Source organism: Bactrocera tryoni, chromosome 1, assembly GCF_016617805.1.
Source record: "Bactrocera tryoni isolate S06 chromosome 1, CSIRO_BtryS06_freeze2, whole genome shotgun sequence".
Classification (NCBI taxonomy): Eukaryota; Metazoa; Arthropoda; class Insecta; order Diptera; family Tephritidae; genus Bactrocera; species Bactrocera tryoni.
In genome coordinates, this window is record NC_052499.1 from 90,124,157 (window position 1) to 90,136,581 (window position 12,425).

General features: G+C 36.9%; 2 protein-coding genes across 4 annotated transcripts; one reads left to right on the forward strand and one right to left on the reverse strand.

The window, feature by feature from the left end:
- Window positions 1–1,238: 1,238 nt before the first annotated feature.
- On the forward strand, window positions 1,239–2,421 carry LOC120775934 (transmembrane protein 179). Its single transcript, XM_040106344.1, has 4 exons — window positions 1,239–1,425; window positions 1,490–1,633; window positions 1,692–1,935; window positions 1,993–2,421. The coding sequence occupies exons 1-4, from the start codon at window positions 1,316–1,318 to the stop codon at window positions 2,185–2,187; spliced, it is 693 nt and encodes a 230-aa protein (XP_039962278.1). The 5' UTR covers window positions 1,239–1,315; the 3' UTR covers window positions 2,188–2,421.
- A 3,119-nt stretch (window positions 2,422–5,540) lies between these two features.
- LOC120778557 (protein UBASH3A homolog) lies at window positions 5,541–10,568 on the reverse strand. 3 transcript variants are annotated; one of them, XM_040110415.1, is made up of 10 exons: window positions 10,260–10,568; window positions 9,347–9,587; window positions 9,057–9,252; window positions 8,750–8,851; window positions 7,838–8,007; window positions 7,348–7,678; window positions 6,757–7,276; window positions 6,489–6,655; window positions 6,170–6,415; window positions 5,541–6,092 (listed from the first exon to the last, which is right to left on the reverse strand). In XM_040110415.1, exons 1-10 carry the CDS (start codon window positions 10,364–10,366, stop codon window positions 5,851–5,853), a joined length of 2,322 nt encoding a protein of 773 aa, XP_039966349.1. In that variant the 5' UTR covers window positions 10,367–10,568; the 3' UTR covers window positions 5,541–5,850. The 3 variants fall into 3 exon arrangements, with proteins under 3 accessions (XP_039966349.1, XP_039966358.1, XP_039966366.1); XM_040110424.1 differs by lacking the exon at window positions 8,750–8,851; XM_040110432.1 differs by lacking the exons at window positions 7,838–8,007; window positions 8,750–8,851; window positions 9,347–9,587; window positions 10,260–10,568 and having other exon boundaries at window positions 9,057–9,180.
- Window positions 10,569–12,425: the final 1,857 nt, after the last annotated feature.

A 12,425-nucleotide genomic window follows, 5' to 3' on the forward strand; every position in this document is an offset into this window, starting at 1 on the left:
ATCACAACATGATCGATCTGGTTGGTAGTTTTTCGATCCGGAGACAGCCTGGTAGCTTGATGAATCTTCTTATGCTGGAATCTAGTACTACAGATAACCATATTTCAGGCCCCGGCGAAGTCGACCAGCCTCAACCCATTTTGGGATGTTTCGTTGTGGAGGCTGAATTTACCGACCGTAGTGCCAAATATACCTTCTTTGCCCACCCTGGCGTTAAAGTCGCCAAGCACGATTTTGACTTCGTGGCGGGGGCAGACCTCATAAGTGCGCTCCAAGCACTCATAAAAGGCTTCTTTGGTCACATCGTCCTTCTCTTCCGTCGGGGCGTGGGCGCAAATCAGCGATATGTTGAAGAAGTCTCAATCACTGCGGCAATATTGCAAAGCATCATATTCGACGCAAAAATGTAGCAACTTTTGCAAATGTCAAACGTTCGAGCAAATCAAATTTTGAAATTTCGTGCGCGCAAATGTGACAAAATCGGCATCAGAAATGAGGCAAGCGAAATCGCTCTTTATTTTTGTTTATAACTAGTTATTATCATTAATTGTGTTTCACGAGTCAACCGAAAATGTGATAAATATATATCCGGAGGATAAAATCGAATTGTTTTAAAGAAGTTTTGCGATTTCACTATTGCCCTCTTCTTTAAAATTTCGGTCATAAGCCACTTTTTTTACGCAAAAAAGTTTGTTTCCTTGCTTTTTTGTATTTAAGAAGCAAACTACACTCACTGTCCACCAAGTTATCCACTGTTAAATTGATAAAAAATTCATTTTTAAGACTTCTTAAACTTCACTTCTTCAATGCACCTGCACGCCGCGCAAAATATTTGCAAAATATTTGCTTAAGTTAAAGTAAGGGGTTAACATCCCCTGTTATTAGAAATGATATAACAGAGCTATTTTATGTTTTTATTTACGTTACGTTACGTTAGTTTACACGTCAGGTTTGTTAGAGCTTTGAATAATTTTGCATATTACATACTACATACCTCTCTACTGTCAACTCTACTGTCGGTGGCAAATTTAAGAATATTTTGAAGTTAGCGAGAGCGACAACTGACGGCCTGCAGTCGTGTAGTCGTGCAACTGTCTAAATAACTGTGTCCATAAGAACGTGTGTATTTTAATATTTGACAGATGTCGCTTGCAGTCTGTCGCGCTTAGTTCTTGATTATATATATATGTTCTTCGTGTGTAACCAGCTTTAAAAAAATGCAATCGATTTGTCATCGTTAGCGATTGTTTTGATATTGTCCAGTGCATTCGATGTAATTATAAGAGGGAATATTAATAAACTAGCGTTGTCAAAAATGGTTTTAGCAAATGTGCTACTATTAAGCCAAATTGCTGGTCATGTAATATTAGTTATATTATCGTTGTGCATGATGGTGCCTCTTGGTATGAGTGTCCATGAATTTGGGTAGGTACCTTTTGGCCAAGTAAGACGAAATGTTTTGGTGCGTAATAAGTTGTTATTTTTAAAGTGGGCACTGTTTGCTTTTTACAACTGGTAAATGGCGTGAAGAGGATGGAATGTTTGAAGTAAAATGGTCTTCAAGAAGTTTTTGCAGCTTTCCACTTTTTACTGCAATGTTTCTATTCTTGATTTCAACTTTACAGATTTATCGGTATGAGTCCGCATTTTTATTTGATTTTAAATTTAATAGAGCGTTTATATTAATATAGATACTCAAGAATGAAAGAAGAAGCTTCGTTTCTTTCTTTATTCATTGACGTTGTGGTTGGTATTTGGATGCTAGCATTTTCAATTCTGTCTGCAATTATGGTTACTTTAGGATTTATTGTATGGTGTGATGGTATGACTGAACGATTTCCGTCATGTGAAACAGCAGCAGGACAAAATATAATTCACGGAGACCAAGACCATATTGACACATCTGACTTCTATATAGAAATGGGGACAGCTCAGGTAAATAACATTGTACAACAATAATAAGAATTTTTTATACATTGTATTGTTCAAAAGTTCGGCGCTTGGGGTTCTTTTGCAATATCAGTTGGAATAGGTGTTATAGCACTTCTTAAACTCATTCAAAATCATCAAGTGCGTAATATTAAAGTTTCAATGTACTTGGAACGTCAGAAACTAGTAAATCAACATCAGCATCAATTAGATGGACAATCTACAACACCGACAGTTTTTGAAGATAATAATAAATAAACGTTATATGTGATATAGATAATTTTAAAAAATTGTTTAAACACTGCTCTCATGTTGTACATTATACATATGTATATATTTTTTATGTTTGCATTTTAATCGAAATATTGAAGTTATATTACATTAGCAATTTTATCAGTTGAAAAATTCATCCTGCTCTATTATATTTATAAACTTATATAAAGTGAATTAAAAATTAAAATAAAGTGATTAAGTTTAATGCCAAAAGTTCAAGATATTGGTGTACACCTTGTATCGATATGTTATTGTGAGTATTTAGACCCTGCTTGAGGAAAGGTAATATGTTAGCTATCATCGAAGTCATTTAACGGTAAGTCCAGGTGACGAGTTGTTCGAACCAAATAGAGAAGTGTGTTAAATGAGTTGGTTTCATTTAGCATGCAAAGAGTTTAACTGGCTACAATACTCAGGACGAAACTGCGTTATGCTCCTCTATAGGAAGCATGCGGGGCACACTCTGTTGGTGTTCAATGGGAGACATCAGGAGTCATCCTGTTATAGTCTGGAGTGCGACACCTTCCTCATCTGCGTCCTGAAAAAGTGCAGACTGTCGAATTTTACTTCAAAAAATTAGGGAGATCTAAAAGTAACCATCATCGCCGGAAATGTCGAAACCCAGGATCTCTATTAGAACAGTCATTTCACAGGACGATTTGTGGTTGAGGTCACGAGCATTTATGACGCTAAGTGTTTTAGACTAAGGTGGTGTGTGAAGATCGGGAGTAGCAAGGACCCAAGAATTTTCGCTCTGATGAAAGGAGACTTATCGGCTGGTGAGATTCCTCTAGGTTGACAGGCTTCCCAGGTTTCAGTATTTTGAGATAGCTTACTACCGTCGAGCCTAGGTGTTATTTCATCAACATATTTATATCGTCTGGGCCGAGGGATTTTGATGCCTTTGAATTGTTGATGATACTCGTAACCTCTCCATCGGTGAAAGCAAATAGTGCGCAGTCACATCTTTTCGCCTCGTCCACTGAAGGGTGCAGTATAAATTGTCGACAAAAGTAGCTCGCGCACTTCTTCGTGTCCAAGGAGATACGACCATCGAATTGGATTTCGACCATCGTCGGCCTCTTTGGATTAGACTCCAAAACTTGCACACTCTGGCGGAGGGATTGCATTACTTCAGGTGCTCTATCCATTTCGTCCGCTTATGCCGATTTACCAGTTGCCAAATCTCCAAGTTAAGGTCCCTTATGTGGAGATCACAGGGATCGATCTGGCGTAAAGAGTAGCTCTCACTGGCTAAGACAGCTGCTTAAGGAAATTGAATCGTAGTTCTTGAAATTGAATCGAATTCTTGAATCACGCTGACGTCATGTTCCGTTAAAAACTCCTAAAAGCGGATTAAATCAATAAATACATATCTACTATCCCTATATCAGAGGCTTTGTACTTTTTACTTGGCCTGACCTGACTTTTATAGAAGCTGTGGTCAAAAATGGACGATGGGCGTGGCACCACCCCATTTCGGTGAAAAGATATCAGTCTGGACATACTACCTACCTTCCGATACCGACCAAATTTGGTTATAATGTTACTTTGACATTCCAATGTTCTAGTGCGCAAACAAACGACATCGGACTAAATCCACGTCTACTTCTCGTATAATCCACTTTTAAATTCCATCTGATTCCTTCACTCCAAATTGCAAACCAAGCACCAATGAATGTATCAGGGTAAAACTTTGAGCGCTCTTAAAATAGGCCACCTTATGACCAAAAAATCCTCAGATACCGAATACATTGATTAAAGGTCCAGTTGTTAACTTTTTATTTAAAATATCAGTATATCTGTGAGACATATACATATGTACATATAGAAATTCGGAGAGAATCCTCTTCGAATAATAATATGCCTGTATGCAAAAAAAGGGTTGAATCGAAGCAATAATTTGTTTAGCCCCCACATATTTTAAAACTTCCAGTTGACTTTATACCGCATATATCGAGTGTGAGTTATTTTTCTGATAACGGTGCATCTTTGTGCCTAAAATTTAAAAAACCGGGTGAAAATTTGCCAAAGACCCCATATAACTTACAAACCTTATGTACTTGAAGGTATTTCCTTGGATTTGACCTGGCAAACTGCAAGAGTATGAAATATCCGTTTACACCCGAACTTAGCCTTTTCCTTACTGGTTTTAAACGATATTTCTTCAAATGAATTAATACATATCATTATACCCTGAACAGGGTATATTAAGTTTGTCACGAAGTTTGTAACACCCAGAAGGAAGCGTCGGAGACCCTATAAAGTATATATATAAATGATCAGTATGTTGAGCTGATTTAGCCATGTCCGTCTGTCTGTATATATACGAACTAGTCTCTCAGTTTTTAAGATATCGGTTTGAAATTTTGCTAACGTCATTTTCTCTTCAAGAAGCTGCTGTCGGAACTGCCGATATAGGACCACATATAGCTGCCATACAAACTGAACGATCGGAATCAAGTTCTTGTATGGAAAACTTTCACATTTGACAATGTATCTTCACAAAAGTTGGCACAGGCTATTTTCTAAGATAATAATGTAATATGCGAAGAAATTGTTCAGATCAGCTTACTATAGCATATAGCTGTCATACAAACTGAGCAATCGGAATCTAGTGCTGGTATGGAAAACTTTTGCATTTGACAAGATATATTCACGAAATTTGGTACAGACTATTTTCTAAGGCAACAATGTAATCTCCGAAGAAATTATTCAGATCGGTTAACTATAGCATATAGCTGTCATACAAACTGAATGATCGGAATCAAATGCTTGCATGGGAAACTCCCTCATTTGACGATATATTTTCACGAAATTTGGTATGAGTTATTGTTCATAGAAATAAGGTAATATCGGTAGGAATTGTTCAGATCGGCTCACTGTAGCATATAGCTGCCATACAAACCGAACGATCGGAATCAAGGGCTTATATGGAAAACTTTCGCATTTGATGTGGTATCTTCACAAAATTTGACATGGATTACTGCTTAAGGTAATAACATAATCTCCGAAAAAAATGTTTATATCGGATTACTATAGCATATAGCTTCCATACAAACTGGACACATAGTTACTAAAAGAAATGCACCTGAGAAGGGTATATTAACTTCGGTGCAGCTGAAGTTAACGTTTTTTCTTGTTTTAAATTTATTTATGACAATCCATTGCACAAATTCTTAACAATAAAATAGTTTTGTTTGACAAATTAAAGGCAAGGAAATATTTAAATAATTAATTTTATTTTGTTGTACTAATAATAATAATCTCTTTAAATAATTATGTTAAACCTTTGGAATATGAGCATTTATTTTAATAAAATGGTTTGAATAATTTTGAAAAGTTATAAATTTTGTTGTTAAGGCAAAATAGGCTAAGAAGCGGAAAATTTGACATTTGCCGAGGGCGGTAAATTGTCTCTAGCCGGTCCAACTATAAATACACACGTTCTTAACTTAATAAACTTTTAAACTAATTTATGAAAATTATTAGGAATGAAATATTTTTTTGCCGGCACATGCCCTATAAATAACGAAATCAGTATTTTTCGCTTAACATAATTAATAATAGCCATGTTTTTGACCTTATTATTTATAAAGGCTTTTCCGTAAAATGATTGGCTACCAACAATTCCCCAAAGCACGAACACTATGTGGCAGTAAGAACATTCCATTCAAATCGAGGATTTTTCGAATGTGTCACCGGTAAACATTCCGGTTCAACCAATTTCCAGATACCGTTCTCCATCTCCTCGACAGCGCCTAAACTGCAGTATGGTATTTTATGTATCACTTGGCGCAATTCATTTGTAGTACGTGGTTCGGCACCAATTAATTGTCGTGTACACGTGTCAAGGGTAGTTGCATGTGCCACTATTAAAATGTTTCCCTCTACAATACAAAAAAAAATTCAAATGAAAAGAATCAATGTTAATCATTTCACCAATGTTGGATGATTTATAGCTCACTTGTAGTTTCAATGATTTTTCGCAAAGTTTCATAATTACGAGTATAAAACTGTTCTGTGGTTTCCTTGACGCACTCATTCAATTTAGTGTTAGAAATGAAAGGTTGATAACTTGCATCTATGTTGTAATCAGCATCTAGCAGCTCTGACTTACTCATCCAATCTGGCACACCATCTGGATACCAAGCCATCCATTCAAACAAACCTGGTTCTAGTTTAACTTTAAATTTGTTACGCAAGTGTAAACCTATATGTTTCAGGTTGTACCGAATTACAGTATTTTTATTATAGTACAGCATTAAATACTACTATATTCTAACCTTCTAATGTACTCATACATGTTTGAACACAGCGATAAGCTGGAGAGCAGTAAACATGGTCGATGCGAGCATTGCATTCAAGTAACGCTTCACCCGTCAATTTCGCTTGATAAAGTCCAATGTTTGTGAGCGGTGAATCATTTTGCCAACCGTCTGGACATCTTTGCCTTTGCACACAAAAATTATTCATTACTTATTGGTAAAGCTTCTAAAGACAGTTTTGCCATTTTAATGGGGTTATGATTTCGAGACCTGCTGTCTTACCTACCTTCGTGGTAATCTCTTGGGCATATTTAAATCTTTGCGCACATAATTGTTGAATTCATCGAAACAATAAGGTATCCAAGTACCGAAGGTAAAATCAACACGTTCACCATGTCGCATTATATATAATCTACGACTCTTGTTCGGCGATGCCTCAAGGCTTGTAACTTCATTTGAACGATCGGAATTTATACTAAGCGTGTCATCTGCACGTGGCGTTGAAATACTAATCGGCTCAACCATTATTTCCATGTCTCTTCGCTTCTTTGCCACTTCCATTGTGTGTGGCGAACTAATTTCGAAGCTGGGCGTTTCTTGTTGTAAAATGCATTCCGACTGATGTTGTATATGTTGCGGTTGTGATAGTTGACTACTGTTGGGCATTGAATTATGATTGCCTTGTACAAGTGGCAAATCTAAACAAGGTTTTAATGTTTTACGTAAGTATTTTTCCACACTGTTCTCGGATTCCTCATTAAAAGAAGTGCCCTCAATTAATTCATGCGACAAGGCAACTATCACATCTGAAATAAGACAGAAATGGATAACAAATCTATATACGGTCAACAATGTAGAAACAAGTAGTTGCACCGACTTTGATGATGCAAACGTTTCTCACGTTCGTCGGGATCAATAGAAATGCTGTGACCATCCACAATGTCAATTTCTTCAGCCGATATTAAAGATGGGGTCGTTGATTTAGATAACTGTACAACGCGGTGAAGTGTCCACGCGTCTGATTCAGCGGTTCGTTCAGTGTAATTCACAGGCAAGTAACCAACACTTCCCGTTAGCCAGGAAATACCCTCTGCCCAGCCATCGCTGGAATTGTCTACAGCATCCGTGTTCAAATAAATATAATCACCGATGCGCAACTCCAATTCATCGATCTCATGGGGGCTATGAGGATACACCACTTTGTGCACCTACAGAAGCGCGAAAATAGTGTTGTTTTGAATTATCAATGGTTGAAAAACAGCATTTATAAAAAAAAAGAAAAAGGAAACAAAATTTTAAAGAAAAGTTATTAATAAAGAATTAATCAAGAAAAAAATATATGTATAAGGGTAAATGATGCAATGTACTTGTTTTGTGGTTAGTCGTGGGTCGCGCGAATACAGACGCAGCTCCCAATTTGAGGCAGAAGTTGCATTGAGTGATTCCACTAAGGTTTTCAGTGAATTAAATTGATTCTGCGGAAACTGATATGCTAAGGTAAGATGTAGTGATTTTACGTGCGGCTCCAAAGATATTGCTAAAATATACACATATATGTACATATATTGTATTTGTAGACAAAAAAGTGGTATTAAATTTTTTATATATGTCTACGATTGCATGCGAAATTGTATATATGCATTTATATATATTAATACTTTCAGTATACCAAATAATTTTTAACACAAAAATAATGTTCGGAATTGAGTCTCCAAAACAAGTAAAACTACAGAAGCAATGAATTACAAAGAAATATAATTTCAAAGGTGGTTTCAGTATTAGAATCCAAAAATTTTTGATAATAATTTCACACGATTTTACCCATTCTATTTTATTCGAGCTTAAATTAATTTAACACTCATTTACTGGCCGTAATTTATTTATCTTTTGCATAAACATCAAAGCCAAAAGTTTTTTCATACATGGGCTTAACATTGTTCAATCAATTTGTGTGACAGCTACTTATATGCTACAATGGTCCGATCCGAACAACATACTCGGATATTGTAGCATTGCAATGAGCTTTAATCCGCATATATGTATGTACATAATACTAAATAATACATACAGACTGGCATTGTTAAATCGACGCGGCTCGTCACGCTGATCATTTATATATACATATGTATACTTTACGTTATTTTTGATATTTAAAATATAATTATGCATTTTACACCGGATTCAGAATGCTTCTGATAAATAGTGATTAAAAAATTAAATGTACATATGAAAGACAAATCACAAACACAATTTTCTAAAATAATTGTTATTTTTCTTACATCGACTACTACGCGGTATACAACGTGTACCAGATGAAACAGCTCCGCACCATGGGAAACAAGCAACTATTGCATCAAGCTGCTCGTATGTATCGCTTATGACTTTATGAAGTTTTTTTAGCAAAAACAATTTTTAGAGTTAAGCACAATGTTACAAGTTCCAATGAAAGCGTTTTAAAGATGTAGAAAAGAGCACCAAAAATTTACCATTTACATAGTTAAAAATATTTTATAATACCTCGGTCACAAAAAATATGACAACGAAAAATTACTAAAAATAATTTTCATACAAGAACAGTTTTCATACTTGAATTGGAAACCTCCTTAACATATTGTAATGAAAGTCGTTTCATATAGTTTGCGTCATCCTCGGCTACAAAAAATCCCATAAAATTTTGACTCAAATAAGGCTCTAATTTCAATGGACGATCTAGAAGTGGTCCACTCATATCAACTACTTGTTTCAAGGCTTTAGATAGATGCAATGAACTTTCGTCAGGAGCCTTCATTAAAAGGAGAAAAGTAAAAACAAAAAATTAATGATCATGCTCGCATGTGCAAGATTTAGATCAATATCTTTTTAACATTTATTTTTACCTTAAAAAATGAAACCAATGTGATATGTGGCACATAATTATGAGCACCATTCCAACCACACATTATCCGTGATTGGTTCCAAAATTCCTCCAGTTGATGTAAAAATGAGCCAGTAGGGCATGCGTACAGAATATATTCTCGCGGACAATTTTCATCCAAAGTTGAATCATTAACATGCGCAAGCAGCCAATCAGATGCGATTTGAACACCTCGATTACCAGTTGCTGCCAATGCTTTTTCTCTGTATTTAAAAAATAATATTGACATGTGGTATTATCTATATACACATAGCAAAAAATATCTTTGAAAAACATATAAGCATTATTTTCATATATACAAAATTCACATCTTGCGTGGGTCACACAATAACCGACTTTTATGCTACAAATTGCGAGCGAGAAGTTTAAATACATACAAAATATAAAGGGCGCTAATAATTTGTTACCAGCTATCTATTCGCTACAACCTATGCTAATATGCTTTGTTCTCATTATTAAACCGTGTAATAGTTTCAATACAGAGAAATATACGCAAAGTTCTTACTTACTGGAACTATTTATAACTAATGTAATTGTATAAAAAATTGTATTTCTTTAAAATCAATTATTTTATATTATCGTCTTGTTTTAACAATTGGTTAATAAAACGTATTTATGTAGCGAAATTGTAACTCAGGGTTTTGTGGTTATAATATGGATATTTTAAAAAGGCTGGTGGGTAAGAAAAAATATGTTCACATTATTGGTTATTTGCCGATACCTCTTGGTAAGTTAGAAATATACACAGTAGATTTGTCGACTTTTATAAATTTATATATAACATCCAGTTTGTATATGTATATAAACGTGAGTTGGTTTCAATTTATCAATAATTATATAGAATCACTTTTTACACATTTATGATGTTAACTTACGCTCTGTGTTTGGTAAAACCCATTTGCAGTAACGTCTGCAACGGTGATAAGTGCTGCTTTGAAATTCTAGTTGGTGTCAGGTTCTTTCGCGGCGGGAGTTGAGCCATGGTTTATGTTCCTTCTTATCAAAACCAGAACAGTGGTAATGAGGTTCCAATTAAAATTAAAAATTATCCTCAATAGTTATGATTGGGTACATACACTCTAATAACTTTTGTTTGATTTATTATGAATTTATATGATAAGATAACCTGAACCTTATTCACTTTTTCTTTCTATCGTCTACTTAATCGAAACTGTCACGTTAATGAAGCTGAGCTAAATAATCCTAATAGCAGCTACATACGTTAGATAAACTACGTCACAAAACGAAAAAAGTTAAATATACATTTTTTATTATTCATATTTAAAACAAACCATCATCCAATGTTTAAATATTTGTGTTGTGTTGAAATTAAAATATATTCCAAGAATTAATAAAATTGAAAGTTAAGAATGATCCTTTGCTAATACCAATATCAACTGATGGATATTTTACTGCTGTCCCTAAATAAAAGTGGCAGCGGCAAATTACTGTTATAATTTGCTTACGCACATAAATTTTGAATGATGCATAGATAGATAGATAGATAAATTAATGAGGATTGCACCGCGACCTAGGGTCTATTGTGCCCTCTCCTGACTCACAGAGTCTCAGCTAGCCCCAGCAAATTGATGAACTCCAATATACTGCTAGGTGCTATTGAGGCGATGTGATCCCTATTTAGAAACATGGATCCTAGGGCCTTGGTCCTGCGCCTACAGATTGCCGTGCAATCCATTAGCAGGTGTTCTGAATGAACACCATGTTGAATAAGTGCTTCTTCAGCTTGCAATGGCCGGTGTAGAAGGCGATCAGTAGCCTGATTTTATTTCTTGGGAGATTGATTATGCATTTAAACCTTTTGAGGTTATAACTCTTCATCAGCAACTTTGCGTGCCGCAAGCCTGAAAGGTGTTGCCAATGTATCTCCCTACCCACTGCTACATCATTGCGGACCTGCTCCTTTATGGTGTGGGGACCCACCGCTATGAAAGGTTCCGGTCCTACCATGCTGGTGGATGCTGCAGAGCAGGCAAGCTTATCGGCCAGTTCATTACCGGCGATGCCTCTGTGGCCTGGCACCCAAATAAGGTGCACCTGGTTGCATTCTGCAAGACTGTTGAGCCGGTCTATACACTCCCTGCACCAATAGCGATTTTATCTCGTAAGACGAGATCGCCTTGAGTGCCGCTTGGCTGTCGCTAAGTATAGCTATACGTTCGTTGCGATAGCCGCGTTGGAGGTTCAACTCTACACACCGACTTATAGCAAATACCTCCGCTTGGAATATGCTCGGAAACTTACCCATAGGTATGGAGAGTTTTGTGCGTGGTCCTGCGACCCCTGCGCCAATTCCCTCCGACGTTTTCGAGCCGTCGGTGGTACCACCTGATCGAGCTATCCCTGAGTAGCAGCTCGAATGCGGAGTCGCTCCATTCGGCCTTGCTGCCGAGGGTGATCTTAAACTTCTTAGTGAAGTTCAGCTTTTTGTTAATGCCGTCCTTGGAAGAGGAGCCAGTGGTATAATGCCACTTAGCTCTTCCATGCGTTGGGACGAGATTATTTTACCTATGCCAGTCCCTCTGCTGTCATTTGAAGCAGAGTGTGGCAACGACTTGACCAATTAGTAGGTGTGGCGGGGTGAGCTCCAGCAGGGCCTCAAGTGCAGCTGTCGGGCAGGTGCGCATAGCTCCTGTCATACAGACGCACGCAAGCCTTTGCAGTTTCGATAGTTTGAGTGCTACCGTCGTCTGCTCTGCTTTCGGTGCCCACACCACCGCCCGTAGGTGACAATTGGTCGCACTATCATGGTGTACAACCATCTGATGATCCTTGGTTTGCACCCCCAGGATCTACCAGCCAGCCGGTTGCACACCATCAATGCCTTAGTAGCTTTGACCATGTTCAGGTCAATGTGCTGCTTCCATCTTAACGTGGAATCCAGCGTGAGACCAAGATATTTGACCATGTTTGTCATCTCTATCTCTCTGCCTCCGAGTGTTAAGTTTCTCAGGCCAGGCAGAGACCTGCGCCTCGTAAATGGGACGATGGTCGTTTTCAGGGGGTTGATGTTTAGTCCAACA